The sequence below is a fragment of the Nycticebus coucang genome, chromosome 12 (assembly GCF_027406575.1).
Source record: "Nycticebus coucang isolate mNycCou1 chromosome 12, mNycCou1.pri, whole genome shotgun sequence".
Classification (NCBI taxonomy): domain Eukaryota; kingdom Metazoa; phylum Chordata; class Mammalia; order Primates; family Lorisidae; genus Nycticebus; species Nycticebus coucang.
In genome coordinates this window covers 63,863,882-63,882,182 of record NC_069791.1, presented here as the reverse complement: position 1 = coordinate 63,882,182, position 18,301 = coordinate 63,863,882, and the positions used below count along the sequence as shown (strand labels likewise).

Below are 18,301 nucleotides of genomic sequence, written 5' to 3'. Positions count from 1 at the left end.
TGGATCACTTGAGCTCATAAGTTTAAGACCAGCCTGAGCAAGAGGGAGACCCCATCTCTAAAAAAAATAGCTGGGCATTGGCTGGGCATGATGGCTCACACCTGTAATCATAGCACTCTGGAAGGTCAGGACAGATGGATTGCCTGAGCTCACAAGTTTGAGACCAGCCTGAGCAAGAGAAAGACCCCATCTTGAAAGTCTCGAAAAATAGCTGGGATGGGTGCCTATAGTTCCAGCTACTTAGGAGGCTGAGACAAGAGAGTCACTTGAGCTCAAGAGTTTGAGGTTGTTGTGAGCTATGACACCATGGCACTCTACCGAGGGAGACTGAGACTCTGTCTCAAAAACAAACAAACAAAAAAAAAACCCCAGCTGGGTATTATGGCAGGCACCTGTAGTCCCAGCTACTTGGGAGGCTGAGGCAAGAGGATTGCTTGAGCCCGAGAGTTTGAGGTTGCTGTGAGCTATGATGCCATGGCACTCTACCAATGGCAAGAAAGTGACTCTGTTTTTTTAAAAAAAAAAAGCACCCTCCCTAGCACTCTGGGAGGCCAAGACCGATGGATTGCTTGAGCTCAGGAGTTTGAGACCAGCCTGAGCAAGAGCAAGACCCTATCTCTACTAAAAATAGAAAAACTTGATGAGTGTTGTGGTGGGCACCTGTAGTTCCAGCTACTCAAGAGGCTCAGGCAAGAGGATTCCTTGAGCCCATGAGTTCGAGGTTGTTGTAAGCTATAAGTCCTCAGCACTCACCCCAGGGTGACAGAGTGAGAGTCTGTCTCAAAAAATAAAAACAAAATATCTAACACATTTTTTTTTTTTTTAAGTGTAGAGAAGCCTCGTGCCACCTCAGGTCACCCTGATTCCAGAGTCAAGGCTGTCACCGGTCTTGCCACTGCCACTGCATGAGCCTCAACTCCTTGCTGGGCATCATGGGTCCATTGGTGCCTCAAGCTGGCCACCTAGCCTAGGCCTCACCATACACAGCCTGACCACACACCTCCCCACAGCTGGCCCAGGAATGTCCTCCCCCTCCTGCCAGCCCAAACACCCCTCGCTGACAAGCCCTTCAGGATCAGCACCCTTCTCTTTGTGTCTCACAAAACCTAGTTCATTTGTCTGTTTTAATATTTAGTGCACGTGTGCAATGTACCATGAACCACGCAGGGAAGGCACTTTGTACATGTTATCAAAGTTTATTTGAACCATGCTGCTAGACTGAGCTCTGTGAGAACTGGGTCTTTGAGTCCAGAAAATAAATTCATTTACTCAGCAAATATCCACTGGCCTAGGTGCCAGGGACCCTGGTCCAGGGTGGCAGGGACCCAAGGGAACAGTAGCTATGGGGTCAGGAACGGGCTGTTCTCACTCAGAAATGAGAGTGGGGGCTGGGGCTGAGTGGGTGGGTAGGGAGTATCTTCCAGGCCTAGAGGACCTTCTGCTTCAGCCCAGAAGGAAAGGGAGTGAGGCCCCCACCCTGAGATGCGGACAGGGCCTCGAGATGGCTGCACATGGTGGACCAGGGGCAGTAGGTATAGGAGCAAGGCAGGTGGGATTTACATTTCAATAGGGGAAGCTGGGAGCAGGGGTGCTGATGGTTCAGAGGCTAATGAGGAACCTCCATGAATGCTCACACCATATGAGCCATCCATGGAGAGCTCAGACATTCCCACAGCCTCCCAGGGAGGTGACAGGACAGGCTGGGCAGAGGGCTGAGCAGGCAGGAAGCAACCTCAGGAGGGCCATTCCCACCATTGCTTTACCCTCCTCCTGCTGCAAGCCTCTCTGCACTTAAGGGGCCCTGAAGAGCAGAGAGGGTGGGATGCCCTCTGTCCCCACTGCCATGTGGCAGAGCTGGCTGGGAAGTCTTGGGAGAAAGGGGTCCCCAGGTCTACAGGCAGAAGAATCCGGGCTAGGGATCCAGCCTACCTATCCTGGTGGGCTATTTGGGGTGAGCCTCAGTTTCCCCACCTAGAAACGGGTATACTGAGTGTGTCTGGAGGGGGAGTGGGGGAGGCCTGTGAGCTAGTAGGTAGGTCTGTGCCAGCTGGTGGACTTCAGCAAAAGCAAGATGATGTTCATTCCAGATACACACAACCACCATGGCCTTGCTTCCAGAAGTCTGCACCTGCCCCCCTCCTATCTCTGTCTGCCCTGCACCGGGGAGACACACCTAAGGCCATCCCAGTGGCAGGTATGGAGGCTTGACTAGTCTCGGGAGGACTTTGGACCAGTTCTAAGGCCCTGGGAAGCCAAGAAGATGCTTAAGTTAAAAGGCGTGGTCTTTATTGACCCTGAGGGACCCTGGGAAAGGCCCTTCCTTTCCTAGGCCCAGGCTGAGATGTAACTTCCTGCCAGAGCTGAAGTCAGCCTTAAATTAAAGTATGAGCTAGGCAGGGAGCTAGAGAGTCCTTCCCACACCCAGGCTGGGCACTGGGTGCTCCCAGAGGAGTTCCTGCCCTGGGGGTAAGTGTTGGTGCCTTGAGGGGTTTCCTTGATGGGACCCAAAGGTCTTCATGGTATCAAGGAAGGGCCCACACCTCTTGCCTCTAGAGCTTCCCCATGTGAGAAGAACCCTTCTGAGCAATAATGCCATTCCCAGAGCAGCTTCTAGAATCTTCCATTCTTCTAGGAAGTGGGCAGGGCAGAGGCTTATAGAGGGCTGGCCTGCTCACCTACTTAACAAGCATAGAGCTTCTCTCCCACACTGAGCCAGGGTTCCAGGGTGCCAGCCTTCTGGAGAATGCCCTTTGGGGTGCTAGAGGCCCTCCTGGGCTCCCTACCTTGAAGATAGTGTGGAGGCACCAAAGCCCAGCCCAGCAGGAGCAGGGGGTGGGGTGGGGAACAAGAAGTCACCAGAGGCTTCCCAGGAGAGGCAGCCAGCGTGGAGAGGGAGACTCCGGGTTAACCCAGCTCCCTGGACCCCACCCTGACCAGAAAAGCAGCCAGGGAGGCCTGCTCAGCCCCTCCCCTTGCATATGGGGGAAGAAGGTTTGCCTGACCCAGGCTTTAAACCTTGAGGATGTAGGGCCCTCCCTTACCCAGGCAAGACACATGCAGACCCAGTGGCTGCTGCAAGGTGAGGACAGGGACCCCACAAGGGGACTTTGGGTAGGCCACTTGAGGGACAGGTTATGTTGGGCTTGGCTTTGGGCAGTCCTTTTCTACCCAGGAATGGAAGTGTGACTATCCTTTTACAGCTGGGGAAACTGAGGCTTGGAGAGTCACCTGGTCCAAGGGGGTCTTTGCACCGGGAAGAGGAATAATGTAACCATGGTAACTCAAGTCTGTGACAGCCTGCGTATCTTGTAGTGAGCAGCTGGCCAAACTGGGGAGAGGAAAGTGAGACTCTGTACCCCAACCTCCCCAACCCTGTCACTGCCCCAGGACCAGGCAGGAGCTCTGGCCCCTCTACATCCAATGTTGAACTATTTCTGAAGGCCCACGAAAGACATTTTCTTTCACCACACTCAGAGTAATGGGGCTGACAGCCCACTCAGTAGCTTCTCAGCCAGCCTTTGTCACCAATACCAGTTTTAGCTCACAGAGCAGCCAGGATGCTCCTCTCACTGCTTCTGGGAGTGGGTTTCCTTAGGCTGCCAGGAAGAAATGACATGGCCTGGGCCTTGATGAATATCCTCTCCCAGCTCAGCTCAGACCAAGCCCCTCTTCCCCTATCAGAGAGAGCTTTCCCTGAAAGCACCAGAACATCAAGAAGTCTTTTGTCATCTGTCTAGAAAGTTCACTGAATCAAATTTGTTATAGCCACAGCCCCTAGTGAACCACATGGCCCTCTGTTCATTTCTTGTGTTGTTTCCTCCCAGTGTCCCCGGGCTTGGCCACATGGCCAGCTCTAGCCAATGGAGTGATGAAATGTGACACAAGCAGAAAAGCATTTCTGCTCCAGGGCTTTGCTCTCTTGCTGTCCTCAGATGCCAAGTGGAGAAGCCTGAGCTAGCCTGCTGGGGCCACATGATTCGGCTTATAGCACCAACAGCTGCCACATGACTGCAGGTGTGTGAGTAACTCGGGCAATAGCAGCGGAAGAATCAGCCAGCAGAGCCCAAATTGCTGACCTTAGAATCATGAATATATATAGTGATGGTGGTTTAAAACCACCATGATCTGAGGCGGCTCATAAGGCAGCAACAGATAACTTTCAAAACCTCATTACTCAGAGGGTTGCTCTGGAGAACTGGACCAGGAATGAAGGAAGACTGGGGTTTACAGCCTGTATCTGTACCTAGTTCTCTGAGCTTCTCTGCAAAACGGGGAAAAATGTTGGTTGTCTTGAGTGAGGATTACCTGAAGCTCTGGGCATGAAAGTGCACTGTGGCCTGGCCTTGTGGCTACCCAGCCAAAAGTCTGAGGACACAGTCCCCAGGACACCCCATTTCTGACATCAAATTAAGTTCTGGGACATCCCCAAGACCACGCTTAGGTGTGATATTTTGCTGGAAGGACCCACAGAGCCCCCTGAAAGCTGCTATACTTAGGATTATGGCTTATTACAGGGAAAGGATGTAGATTAAAACCAGCAAAGAAAGAGATTCAGGGGGCAGGATGTGGGAGATTCCAGATGCAAAGCTTCTATTGTCCTCAGGATGCACTGCCCTGCCAGCATCAATATGTGACAACAATTGGGAAGCATTGCCAACCAGAGAAGCTCCCTGTGCTTTGGCATCCAGAGTCTCTTTTGGGGCTTCGTTCCATAAGCAGATGGACTGACTGCACATGTGGTTACTGGTTGAATGATGCTGCTTGACCCAAAGCCCCCATCCAAAATCATTTAGGGTGGTCTTTCTGGCACAGCCAGTCCCCACCCTAAACAAAGACACACCTGTTGGGTACAACATAGATGGCCTTCCTAGAGCCAAGGGCCAAACCAACTTCCTTATAGCTATGGAGGGTGATGCTGCCTCTCCCTTCCCAGCTTGAGGTCCCGGGGAGCCATTTCTCCCTCTGGATTTCAGCATCCTTATCTGTAAAGTGAGGATGGTAGTGCTTCCCTCCTGGACTGTGAACACTGAGTGCCTGGCTGGAGTTTGGTGTGTGGAAGTCAGTGCCTATACTCATTCATGGTCACTCCCTCCTTCAGTAAGAAAGCCATGAATGCATTTTCCCATTTTCCTGATGGATCAGGGTTGTGGTTTGGAGGTGAGACTCTTTCCTTCGTAGAGTCTCAGTTTTCCCATTTGTAAAATAGGAAAACTGGGCTCAATGGACACTAAATCCCTCGTAGATGATATGGGTCCCCCATGGGGCCATAGAGGGCAGGCAAAGCCTGATAGAGCCTCATGACTCTCAGGACAACACCTCAATAAAACTGAGTTGCTGGGTCAAGGTGAGTGGACAAGGGCATGAGGGGCTGTGGGGGGATCACCTTGCACCACAGGAAAGGCATCACTGTGACTCCTTGTGGGAGTCCTTCTGATGGAAGTACCAGTCTCCTTTCTGGCTGTCACTTTTCATACCAAGCCTATGGCTGCCTCCTTCAGGGTGCTATTTTTGATCTACATTGGGGTTGAGACTCAGAGACCCAGGCTTGGTAGTATTATGTGCCAAGTAAGAGTAAGGAGGCTCTGAGTGAGACAATCAACTTGACTGCTAGGACTTGGGACAGTATTGTGGCAGCTCAGAGGCCACCCCCACTGGTCTCTTGGTTCCCAGTGGCTTTATGGAGTAGGTGAGGTGGCTCACTAGGTGACTCCAAAAATGAGGTGCACACATACTCACTGGCTGTGTCTACGGCTGGCTCACTCTGTGGCCCTCTTGGGGACCAGACCCTGCAGGCTGGCGTTTCTCCTATCTTCCAGTGGCCAGTTTGAAAGCAGCACTCCTACTCAGCCAGGTGACTGTGGTAAGCTGGCCATGGGGCTGGCTGTGCAGCCAGAGCATTGTCCAGCTTCAGCCTAGCAGGCGCCAAGGAGGCCCATCCCTCCAGCTCTCTCTGCTCCCTGCAAATTCCACGGAGAATGTGAACCTCTCTGGACAGGGTCCAAACACAGGGAATTCCATTGTTTTGGCTTCCGCCCCAGGAGCTGGGGGCCCTGTCCAGGCCTGGCCATACTCAGCTGGGTCTGGCCTCTCCTAGTGACTTACAGGTCAGTCATGGGACAACTATTCAGTGAATAGTTCAGTCAACTATTCACTGACTTCCACACACCAAACTACCAGCCACTTTCCTGGTCTGGGAGACAGACCCTGGGGAACTCCTGGCCCACTGCTCCTCCTTCTTTTGAAATGTTTCTGCCAAATGCTTCCAAACAGCTCAGACCTCAGGGGGTCCCTCCTTGCAGACTTTCTCATGCCTATCTTTTGCTCAAAAACCGTGCTTCAGGCTCGGCGCCGGTAGCTCAGTAGCTCAGTGAGTAGGGTGCTGGCCACATACACAGAGGCTGGTGGGTTCAAGCCTAGCCCAGGCCTGCTAAACAACAATGACAACTGCAACTAAAAAATAGCGGGGTGTTGTGGCAGGCGCTTGTAGTCCCAGCTACTTGGGAGACTGAGGCAAGAAGATTGTTGAACCCAAGAATTTGAGGTTGCTGTGAGCTGTGATGCCACAGCACTCTACCGAGGGCGACATAGACTGTCTCCAAAAAAAAAATCCCTGCTTCACTCAAAGGAAAGGAGGGAAAGAAGGAAGGAGGAAGAGAGATCAATGGAAGGTGGGAAGGAAGGAGGAGTGGCCAGTGGAACTAGGCTGAACCCTACTAGGTGACTCTTGCAGCCTCCTGAGCAATGGCAGGACCTGGGTCTCAGTTGCTCCATCTGTGGAGTGGGGCTAAAGTCCAGCCTCTAGCCCCAGTCATCCTAGGACAGCCCAGTGAGTGCCAGGCACAGCACCAGGGCTGGGAGGCCTCCTCTGTTCCCTGTCCCTGCCAGGTCCTCCATCCAGCCCTCTCTCCTCTCCTACCACCTCCACCCCAGGGAGCTGGGGCTTCTCAGTTTCACCGGGATTTTCTCCTCAGCATTAGGTTCGCGGGACTCAGTCTCCATTAGCAGGGACTCCGTGTGTTGTGGGTTCCTTTTGCTCCACCCTGGGTCCCTTATATCATTCTTCCGCCATGAACTGCTCTCCTTAGGAAAAGATTTCATGGACCAAACATGCTGTAAGTATTAATAATTGCTCCTTTTCACTTCATACCGAGCAGAGACACAGAGTGACTGCCAACAGGAAGCTCTGAGTAACCCGACATATTCATTTCTTGGGGCTGCTGTGACAAAGTACCATAATGAGGGCTTCTAACAGTAAACATTTCTTGTCTCACAGTTTGGGAGGGCAGACATCTGAGACCATCAAGGCAGGACTGCTTCCTGTGGAGGATGTGCAATAAAGACCGTCCCAGGGCTCTCGCCATCTTCTGATGTCTCCAGCAATCCTGGTGTTCTGTGGCCTACAGATGCATTCCTCTCCTCTCTGCCTCCATATTCATCAAGTGTTCTTCCCTCTAGGTTTCTTTATCTCTGAGTCTCTGTGTACAAAGTGCTCTCTTGGGTGGCACCCGTAGCTCAGGGGGTAGGGTGCCAGCCACATACACTGAGATTGACAGGTTCAAACCCAGCCTGGGCCATCTAAAACAACAAAATAGCCAGGCATTGTGGTGGGCACCTATGGTCCCAGCTACTTGGGAGGCTGAGGCAAGAGAATCGCTTGAGCCTAAGAGTTTGAGGTTGCTGTGAGCTGTGACACCACAGCACTCTACTCAGGACAACAGCTTGAGACTCTGTCTCAAAATAAATGAATAAATAAATAAGTAAATAAAATAACATTTCAAAGTGCTCTGTTCTTGGATTAGAGCCCACCCTAACACCTATGATCTCGTCTTAACTTGATTACATTTACAAAGACGGTTTTTTTCCACTTAAGATCACAGTTACAGGTACTAGGGGTTAGGAGTTGACCATATCTTTTCAGAAGGACATAAGTCAATCCACTACACCTGAGTAATTATTTCACATAACATTTGAGTCAGACTTTATGTCCTTATCAGAAGAAAATACAGAACTTTGTGAGGCTTCTGGAAACATGGAAATGAACTCATGGGCCCTCTGCCTCCATGTGTGAACCTTGGAAGGACTGCCAGGCTGGTGCTGGAGGTGTTGGGGTGGGGGTGAAACAAGGGTCTCTCTGTGGCTATGGGAGCTCTATTAATAACATGGACTATAAAGTGTCCCATCCACAAAGATGGTTAACTGCTGACAAGGCACCATCCTATTCATCCTTTGAGTTATGCATTGTGGAATCCCGAGGTCAGAGTCAGCTATAGAAGGGACAGAGCAGGCTGGTACCCTCCTTGTGCAGATGAGACAGGCTAGCTGCTGAAGCAGTGTCAGCCCAGGAGTGGGCATCCTGCTTATTCCACCTGTTCACAGCAAGGAGTCACCTTGTGCCAGGGAAGAGGATTTACCTGGCCAGGTGCCAACCTACTCCTAGAGGTAGGTAGCTTTGGTCTTAGGGGGTCTGGAGGGGAGTCTTCATTCTGCCCAGACCTCCTAGCAACTTTGGCATTGGAAATAGAAGAACCTGAGCCAGAAGCCCCTCAGAGTTCCTGGCTTTTCAGCCTCTGAGATCTGAAAGGTTTTGAGGGCAGATGTCAACATGCCACTATTATTTCCCAACTGGGTGGTATCTCTAAGTTACCCAGGGAGTGGAAGCCGAAGCTATGCAAAGCCTTTTCCCTTGTGCCTTATCACACAGGAAACCAGGCGAGTCAGGACAGTCAGATGAGCCCAAAGGCCAGGCCTCCCAGGAAGCCACTGCCCAGATCAGTCCCTGCTGGAGTTGCCAGCCTGCCAGGAAGGGCCTGCCTGCCCACAGAGCTGACAGAAGACACAGCAGATGGTAGAGCCCAGGTGTGGAAAGCCGTTTCTCAGAACTCAGGTGGTCCAGTAATGAGGCCCCGGGTGGAGATGAGGCAGGGCCAAGATGGTGCACCTACTGCCCTTGGGATAGGGTTGAGGGGCGTACCAGGGCCCAAGCTCCTACTGTGTGATCATCCTCCTTGCCCTGGCAGCTCCCACCTCCACTTTAGCAGAGGCGGGAGGACAGCCTGTTAGGAAGTTTGGCTGCGTGACTCCAAAGCCCTCTCTAGCAGTTGCCTAAATTTCCAGGGGTCAGGCCGCCAGGACAGGGCACTCTCTATCTTACATCCTGATAAAAGATACAATCTCCTCCAAAGGTCAGGCCAGGTGGGAACTTAATCTACCTATCACAGGCTTGTGTGGTTTATGTGCCAGATCCTGATCTAAGCATTTTAACTCTCACTTAGCATCCCCTCTTACAGATGAGGACCTTGAAGCACAGAGAAGTGACTTGCCCCAGATCACACATCCAGAACCTGTATCCAGATCGCGCCCACAGGCCACCTGTCCCTTGCGGGGTGCTGCGAGCTGCCTGAGGTGGGGAGGCCTGCCAGGCACCGTCCGGCCGGACCCCCGTAGTAAACGTGCAAAAACCGTGCAAAGGTCGAATCAACCAGCGAAGGCATAGAATGAAGAGCAGTTCCACCCACAGTCAGAGCTCCAGCCTCCATGCGCACCTGGGAGACCCGCTAGGTGGCCTGGGCTATGGGACCTCATGCCTTCAGGGCCAGGCGCTTCTCCAACAACGCGAGGAGTGGACGGAGCCTAGGCTGGTGGACCAATGGCAGTGCAGAGTGTTGAGGCGGGGCTGGCGGGAGAGGGTCGCAGAGGAGCGGGGCCACTGGCCAAAGGGCAGGCAAGCGAGCGGAGAGGAGGGTCTAGTTGGAGAAGGACCAATAGAGGCGCAGGGGCGGGAGAGAGTTAGCTCGCCAACAGACGTAGCCAGCTGGAGGCGGGCCAATAGCGGCTCGGAGGCGGGGCTAGGGACGGCCCTTGTGGGGGCGGGGCCAGCGGGCCGCAGGCCAATGGTGGGTAGAAGGCGGGACCTGTGGCGGGCGGGCGGGGGCGCGTAGGGGGCGGTGGCGGCGGCGAACAAAGAGGCGGCAGACGTGAGCGGCCGAGTGGAGCCGAGCGGATTCGAGCCGGGCCGAGCCGGGCCGAGCCGGGCCAGGCCGGACCCAGGAGCGCGGGGACTATGAGGGTGGCCAGGCCGCGGTCAGCGGGTCCATGAACTCCGCGCCCTAGGTCAACAAAGGAGCCCACTCAGCGGCCGTGCAGCGGGAGGCGGCCGGGGCCCGCCATGGCCGGGGTCAACTATGCGGCTCCCTGGTGGGTGAGCCTCCTGCACCGGCTGCCCCACTTCGACCTGCAGTGGGAGACCACCAGCAGCCAGTTCCGGCCCGAGGACACCGACTACCAGCAGGTGCCGTGGGGACTCTCTGGGTCGTAGGGTCAGGGGCCTCTGGTCATGGCCTTCCCTCTCCGAGGGTCACGGCCCCCTCTCCGAGGATCTAAGAATCCTCCAACCTATCGCGGGTGACGGTGCCTCCTCTTCGTGAGTCAGGGGCCCCTTCCTTCTCGAGGGTCTCCTCCGGGCCATGAAGCCCTTCCTCGTGGGCCACGGCCTCCTCCTCAAGGATCTAAATACTCTCCAGCCCCTAGCGAAGCCCCCTCCAGATTCCAGCCTTCTCCTCTGGTGTCACTAAGGTCCTTGTCTCTGAGGTTACATGTCTCTGCCACTTGCCTCTTGCTACCCGGGTCCCTCTGTCATTGAGGGCAGCCTGGTGCCAAGAAGAGACCCTGCTGGAGGACCCCAGGGTTCTAGGACCAGCACTGGTGCCCGAGCAGGTCAGGTGCAGGCAGGAAGGGATTCCTCGCCCCCTCACATCCAAATGGGGAGTCCCATTGCCAGGCTTTTGGTAGGTGAATGGCCTGGGCAGATGCCAGCCCTCTGTGGCGGCTAATGACCCCTTGCTTGGTGGTCAGGTTGTGGGATGTACACAGAGTGCCAAACGTGGCTGTGGGTGACCAGGCTGCCAGTAGCTCCTGGGGGAGGAGGGAGGCCTGGCAGCAGGAATGCAAAGTGGGCCTCACTGTGGGAAGCTGCAAGAGACCAAGTCTGGGCAGAACTGGGGGGTGGCTTTGTAGCCCTCTCCCAGTGGAACTCAAGGTCTGGCATCATGCCTGGCATCATGCCAAGCCCCAGCACCACCCCTATCACTGAGCCAGTGTCATTTGAGTGCAAGGCAGGGGACCAAGCTGTGGGCATTTCCTTCCTGCCCAGGGATCTGGATTCCAGAAGCCCCATGACCAGGGTGTCTTGTCACCCGCAACACCTCTTGTTTCTCTCCTGATGGACCACAGCAAGCAGATCCCATGGTAGGGTGGGAAAGGCTTTGCTTACCAAGGTGGCTTGGGACCTGGCACTCTTTGGACTGTGTTATACCCCATCTATTCAAACCTCATTCTCTATGGCCTTCCTTATCCAGAGGAGGAGAACCAGAAGTAGAGCAGGAGGGAGCCATGGGGAGCTGCCTCTGCTGGGTAGCTTGCTGCCTCCAGCCTCAGTGCTCTGCTGCCACCTGGCCCACCAGACCTGCTGATGGCGTTTCTAAACAGATGAAAAGGGGGTGAGGGATTTGCCCAGGCATATCCAGAGACAGCAAGGAGGAGGGAGACAAGGATTCGTGTAAAATCTCACGCCCACACTCTAGAAACCCAGCCCTGGGGACCATTCACTGTGGGGGCAACACACAGTCTCTGTTCTCCCCAGGAACTTGGATGTGTGCTGGCTTTGACACGCTTGGCCCTGGAGGGCTATCTTTCAGCTGTGAGGTGTGCTTTACTTGGGAAAGTTCTCAGCCCCGAGGGTTTGGCCCATTGGTCAGTTCTGAAGCTCTAGGGCAGCCCTGGGGCACCCGAGGTGGCTGTTATCTGCTGTCCTGGGCCTGCCACCTCCAAGGTGCCCAGGCTCTGGGATGTGTGGTAGGGAGTGAGGGGTGAGGCCTACAGCTCATAGGAGCTGGGGCAGTGTCTGGGCCCCTCTGCTCAGCCTGGCCTTCTGATGCAGGGCCCACCGGTCCTGGAAGGCCCTGGCTGTGCCTGGCCTCTGTGAACACTGTTCTGCCCCCTCCCTTGCTCTCTGCTCCGCTGTGGGAGGGCTCTGACTCACTCTCCTGCCTCCTCTCTGAGGAGCAGAATTAGCCACTGAATAATTCACGATATGGAAACCAGCCTGTCTCCATCCCCCCCACTGCCTCCGCTGCTGGCAAAGGGCCATGGCAAGCCAATCCTGGACGAGCATCCTGCCCTGGCTCTCTGGTGCTGGTGCCTTTGGGCAAGCACTCCATTTCTCTGAGCCTTCAATGCCTCATCCTGAAATCTGGGCTGGCTGTACCATTGCAGGTTTGCCTGGGGGTGAAGGGCCAGGAACTCCTCTCCTGGGGGAGGGCCACGGGTAAGCCTGGGCCTTGGGATGAGGGCCCTTCTTTCCTTCTCTGGTGAGGGGGCTGGCTGTAGGGCTGGCTGCCACTCTCCTTCTGAGATGGGTAGACCCCTCAGCCATCCTGACCCAGGGCAGTCTGTGAGCTGTTCCCACTAGCTGTGCCCTGCTGAGGAGGCTTCTCCCTTGTGGGCTTTCTGGGGCCTGGTACCAGGAGTTGGGGGCTGTGGCACAGGGACCAGCCTTTGTCCTTCTTTGCTATTTCTTGTCCCTGTGATCTACTGTTGAGAGCTCTGTTTCAGAGCCTGTGTGGACTTCTCACTGGCTGCTTTCCACCGGCCCTGGGAGGTAGGGACCATTGTCTCCATTGTACAGATAAGCAAACTGAGGGTGAGAGGGCAGGAGATGGACTCAGAATCATAGAGGGAATATATGGTAGAGCCTCAGTCCTGCTCAGTTCCCTGCACAACCCCACAAGGAGCCAGAGTCAGCCCCGTGGCTGCCCTACTGTAGGGAGTGTGACTGTGGCATTAGGAGTGGTAGGGGACCCCAGAGCCCCAGCTGACCCTGTGCTGAGCAGGCTTTGCCAGAGGGAGGCTGAGATTCTATGCCCCACAGATTTAAGATTTTTCTTGGGACTGAGGGCCTCAGGCTACCTTCTTTCCTAGACCTCCATCCTGGCAGACAAGGGGCTCCCAGTGACTGCGTGGCCTATCTTGGGGCCCGTGACATTTGCTGAATGGATGGAGCACAGGGAATCCACAGTGTGGGTCCTGTGTGGGTGTGGGATCTGTGGGAGGCCTGGAAGGGGTTCCTGGGGTCTAATCTGTCCTGCAACCTTCTCATGCCTGCAATAAGGGGCTGCTGGGCCAGGCTCCCTGAGGCTGGGCCATTGCCAGCATGTCCAGAGCTCCCTGCAAGGCCTTTTGGGCTAGGGTCTCACATACATGGGGCTCTCATCTTATAAGGAAGAGTCTAGAGGCCCAGAGGAGCCATAGCTACATAGCTGGCAGGGCTGGGTGGGTCTGGATGCCTGGGGACCTGGCATATCCAGGCCAGTCTGTCCTCCATGTGTAGGAGGTCCTTGAAGGTTGGGTAGCAGAACCTTCTCTTTGGCTATGGGTCCCATCTCTGTTACTTCCTACCATGTGAGCTCTTTGGGCTTTATTTGGCAGGTCTGCTCACTCAGCTCCTACTAGCCCTTCACAATCCATACAACCCTATATCCTTAGGCAGGAACTGAGCTCCTGCTCTCTGCCCTGTCACTCTGTTCTGCTGTCTGCACCCACCCAGGATAGGCCAGGAATTGCCGTTGATGCAGGAGAACAGTTGGGTGGGGGAGCGGTGGTCAGAACAGGGGCTGTGGGGCTCAGTGGTCAGGGAAGGCTTCCTGGAGGAAGTGTTGCCTAGATTGCTGTGGAGGCTGTGAGCTAGGCTGCCGGTGCCTCCCCAGGTGCCAGCCTGGACCTCAGCACAGTGATGGCCAGAGGCAGCCTGCCAGCCTTCCAGATAAGGTGGTAGCACTGGCCTCAGGCTTGCCAGCATATGGAGCCATTTCTCATGAGAGCTCTGGGTACACTAGCTGAGACCCTACTAAGACTGCGGTCACCATGCAGAGACCCTGGGGAAGAGGGCTGCAGGCAGCTGGAACAGCACATGCAGAGGCTCTGAGTGGGGAGGCAGCTTCAACTCCCAAATAAGGGAGAGTCCCACTGGTGTAACTATGTGCCAGGGATGTGCTGCGGCAGGAATGCTGGGCTCTGTGTGGCCATGTGCCAGCCCAGGCTGTTCAGCCACTCAGAATATGAATGAAGAGGTTTGTGGTCTCCTAGCAGAGCTTGGTACCTCACTCCTGAGAGCACAGCACCTGGGTTCAATGCTATGACTTGCAAGATCAACTGTGGGCCTGGTCTCAGAGCAGCCATTCCCCTGGGCAAGGACAGCCTGTTAACACCGTCCCCACTCATCTGGTTAAAGAAATAACACTAAAACTAGTTTACAAAAGTAGTACACATTTGTGAGATGTTTGGGAGAAAGGGGACAGTGTGAGACAAACATCCCTCCAACTGGATTTATCCAAGCACATGTATTTGTAGGGTGGGTGTCATTTCCTTAAAACTAGAATGGAACTATATACCCTGTCTCCTACTTTTGAAATGTGTTTAGTGCTGGGCAATGTCAGTGGCCCTTGGGTTATGTTTGTCCAGTATCTCAAGACACCAGGCAGAATTCTGAAATTGCAAGTGATAGAAGCATACCAGACACAGAGCACCCCGGGGAGCTGGATAGAAGCTTCTAGAGAAAGCCTTGCATGGGCAAGAGCTGATGAGCTGTGCTTGGGGGTACTATGGACAGGGGCCCTGTGTTGGTGGGCCGGTGAGGAAGCCCTTGCTAGGCCTAGTTGGCTCTGGGTGTTTGCCTCTTGGCCAGTGTCTGGTCCCAGGGAGAATCTGGCTGGTCAAGCCACATCATGCCTACCTTCTGGCCAGGTCAGTGTGAAGCTGTTGGCTCGAACCATCAGGTACACACACTTGGGGCAGATGTTGGGCCACCCACAGCCAGCCCATCACCTGGAGTCTTGGTGATACTGCGTCTACTTCTGTAGGTTCCATTGTTGGGCATTTTGGTGGCTCCTGGTTTTTGTGATTCTGGGGCTGTTGTGGTACCTCCTATCCCCAGGAGTCTCTGCGGGTCTCTGATCATTTCCTTAGGGTGAAGCCTGGACCCTTGAGAAGTCCCTAAGAAAGGAGGTCTTCAAGGCTTTTCCTGGGGGCATGTAGGTATTGGGAGGTGATTCTCCCTCAGGGCACTGGCCACCATCTCCCTGGCTCCAGTGAATGCTGTGGTCACTCCATTCTGTGTCTGTAGGACCCATGCTTGCCTTGCACACCCCCTGGAGCCCAGGCCTGGCTCCAAGGACCCTCTTCTGGGAATCCTCCATGGTGACATTTCTTCTTCCCTGACTGCTGAGGGGGCATGCAGGGGAGGGACATCTGCTGTTCTGGCTGCTGGCCAAGGGCTCCTGGTTAGGTTCTGGAGGAGCAAAGGTATGTGGAGTTGGACCCTAGCTGCTCTGCCCAAGAGGCTGTGCTGTTTCTAAACAGCTTTTTAGGGGGGCAGCCAACCAGTGGCCCTTGGAGGACACTGGTCACCCTAACATAAGCAGCAGCTAAGGCCATCTGGTGTCAGGCCAGGTCTCCCCATCTTCTGTGCAGTGTCCAAGCTCTTCCTGTCAGAGTGGCTCAGGGTTGGGTGTCTAGGCCATACGCCCACCCCACCCCCTTCAGTTCTGTTAGGCCTGGTCAGTTCTGGGAGGCCTTGGCTGGAGGAAGAAGACTGAGGTTGAGGGCAGGGGAAGCGCCTTATATGGGCACTGAGTATTTGGGTGTGTGACTGCAGGTACACGTGTGGCAAGGTCCTGGGAGTGTCCCCCAGGCTTCTTGTGGTCAGGGGTGGGGAATGAGGCCACAGATCCACAATGCTGCAGCTCAGTATGGGAAGACCCCATGGGGGAAATGTGGCATTGTGTCACCAGGGCAGAGAATGGGAGCCATGGTCGTCAGGAAGAGCCTGCCCTTCCAGAATAGGTCTGCTGCTTGCTGGGGCACCCTTGTGTTTCTGAGGCCTCCAGGGCACAGCACCCATCTGCTGTGGCGGTAGTTGCCTGTGGTGTTCTGGGCAGGGCTGTGGGGGCTGCACAGGGCTGTGGTCGGAGCTAGGCCTCCAGCCTAATGCCAGGGGAAGGACAGCACTACATTGATGCCAGCTGGCCACAGGGTGCTTTTATTCTTGTCTGGAGCCAGGGAAAGGTGTGGGGGTGCTGACATGTGCTCCCAGGGAACAGGTCAGAGCCTACAAGAGGGCTGGGGAAATTGGGCAGCTAGAAAAGGGCAGCAGTGTGTCCCCTGATGGGCTCATGCACAGGAGCACATTTGCACACCTGCGCGCACACACACACACACAGACTTGCACTCATAGACTACCCTCAGACCTCCCTTGGCATGCCCCAGTCTCCATGGAACTGGCACCAGTGTGGCAGGGCCGGGTTTGTGCTGCCCGCAGCTGTTGGAGGAGGCTGGGCTGCCCATAACCCTGGTGGTTTCTGCTCTTGAAGAGGGAGCTATATCCCTCTCCAGCTCCATGCACTTGGGGCTGCCTATCCCTGGCGTGGGGGCTAAGCTGGAGACTGGGTTCCTATCTGGCTTGACAGGTGGCCAGACCCATCTGTCTGGTGGCTCCAGGCTGAGTCTGAGGCCTATACAACCTTGGTCCTAGGGTGACTGGTGAAAGGATGCTTGCCAACAGGATTGGGGAAGAGCAGGGTATTTTCTGGGTGTTCGTGCTGGGAGATGTGTCGGAGCACAGGGACCAAAATAGACACGCTTGCTAAGCAAGGCTGTGCCTCCCACAGAGCTCTTTGGTGTCTGTTCTCACATGAGGGGGAGGGCACGGCATGGGCAGCAGGACAGCTGGGGCCCCACTGTAGGCGCAGAGCGAGGTGGCCTGTGCGGCCAGCCTCTCTTAGGCCTCAGCCCAGGACTGCCTTGCTGGGCCTCCTTCCAGGCCATTCCTGGAGAGCAAGGAAGCATGGAGTGTGTCCCCAGAGGGCATGTGGAGCTACAGAGCGGGTTCCCATATAGCCTGGTTGCCTGGACCTTGGGGCTGGGCCCCTCTGCCTGGCTCCTGCGTGGCCGCTGCTGGCTGCATTTTCTCTAGGCATGGCCAGGAGCTCACCGTCATGGAATTCATGAAACCCAAGCCCAGCCTGGAGGAAAATCTGTTTTTCATTTCAGGCCAGCATTGCTGGGAGCCTGAGCCTTGTGTTGGTGGGGGGGTTGGGGCTGTGGGCCATATGGCCAGTTGGGGCCTTATATCCACCAGCCTGGCTGGGGCCCAGGGCTAAGGCATTTCTAGAGGCCTGTGACCCCAGGGTCCTGGTGTATGTGACTTGGCAACTACCCGGCAAGGGACCCCAGATGGGGAGTGGTGACAGCTGACCCTGTCTTCTTCCTGGTTCCCTCTTCCTCCCCTGGCAAGGACACAGATGGAGTCCTATACTGTGCTTCTGGCCAGAGGCCTTGGTCTGCCTTCCAATGTGGGACCCAGCCTCTCAGACACCCCCAAACCTAATCTCTTCCTTTGGTGGAGGACACTTGGCAGTTGTATGGTGGTGGTGGGATGTCCTCAGAGGTAAGGGGGGGCCACCCCTCTTTCTTTTCCTCCCTGTCTTCCTCCAAGTCTGTCCTCCTAGAGCCACCACTGTAGGACTGCCTTGCTGGGCCTCCTTCCAGGCCATTCCTGGAAGTGCTTGTTGTCAGGCACTGCAGGCTCCGGCATGACCAAGCCTTTTCTCAGCTGCCAATGGACCTTGGATTTGTAGAAGACATCAGCAGTCTTTGCTCACACTGTCCGCCAGCAAGAATGCACTGCCCTACTAGTGTGATGCTGGCTGGCACTTACTGAACCCATGATTGTAGTGTACCAATGTGACCAAGTTCCTCTTCCTGGCGCCCACAGCAGCCGAGCTTCTCAGGCCTGCAACCTCTCACCACACAGTCCCACAGTGCTGTGTTCATTCCTGGGCCCCAGCCCACACTGTAGGCCTGGGTTAAGTAAGTTAACACATGCTGATTTTCAGAATGCACTAGAGCCCAAAATGGGGCCCGTGGCCCTCTTTGTGGAGACTCAGTCCCCATTCCAGGGAGGCTGGTGTGACTGTGTGTGGACTCAGTCCCCTGCTCTGGGAAAGCTGATGTAGAGACTCAGGGGACTTGACCTGGACTCCTCTGGAGCCCAGTTCTTCACCTCAACCTGGAGCTGCCTATTCCCCAGCTGGCAGAAGGCACAGGGCCAGGGCTGAGCAGATGTGGGCCAGACCAACTGGCCATTGCCTTCCCTCAGGATTTGGGGGTCTCCTCCTGGTGTATGTTCCTGCTGTGCTATGCATTGTAGCCAGTGTTTTGGGGCTCAGTGGCCCTCACTAGTCACTCCCTG

At 55.2% G+C, this 18,301-nt stretch overlaps 2 protein-coding genes across 17 annotated transcripts in view; both read left to right on the top strand.

The window, feature by feature from the left end:
* The window catches only part of IQCE (IQ motif containing E), an 80,867-nt gene extending 73,108 nt beyond the window's left edge, over window positions 1-7,759 (top strand). For 11 of the 14 annotated variants that reach the window (XM_053555744.1, XM_053555743.1, XM_053555741.1 and 8 more), the window contains 2 exons: window positions 3,825-4,014; window positions 7,274-7,759. Coding sequence is in view for 1 of the 14 variants with exons in the window: in XM_053555747.1 (XP_053411722.1) it covers window positions 3,825-3,857 (33 nt within the window). In the remaining 13 variants the exon portion in view is untranslated. The remainder of the gene's footprint in view (window positions 1-3,824; window positions 4,015-7,273) is intronic. The other 3 variants (XM_053555739.1, XM_053555737.1, XM_053555747.1) reach the window with 2 other exon arrangements.
* A 2,169-nt stretch (window positions 7,760-9,928) lies between these two features.
* Window positions 9,929-18,301, top strand: part of TTYH3 (tweety family member 3) — a 31,603-nt gene continuing 23,230 nt past the window's right edge. The window contains exon 1 of one of the 3 annotated variants that reach the window (XM_053555560.1): window positions 9,929-10,288. In XM_053555560.1, coding sequence (XP_053411535.1) covers window positions 10,166-10,288 — 123 coding nt within the window. In that variant the 5' untranslated portion in view covers window positions 9,929-10,165. The remainder of the gene's footprint in view (window positions 10,289-18,301) is intronic. The other 2 variants (XM_053555561.1, XM_053555562.1) reach the window with 2 other exon arrangements.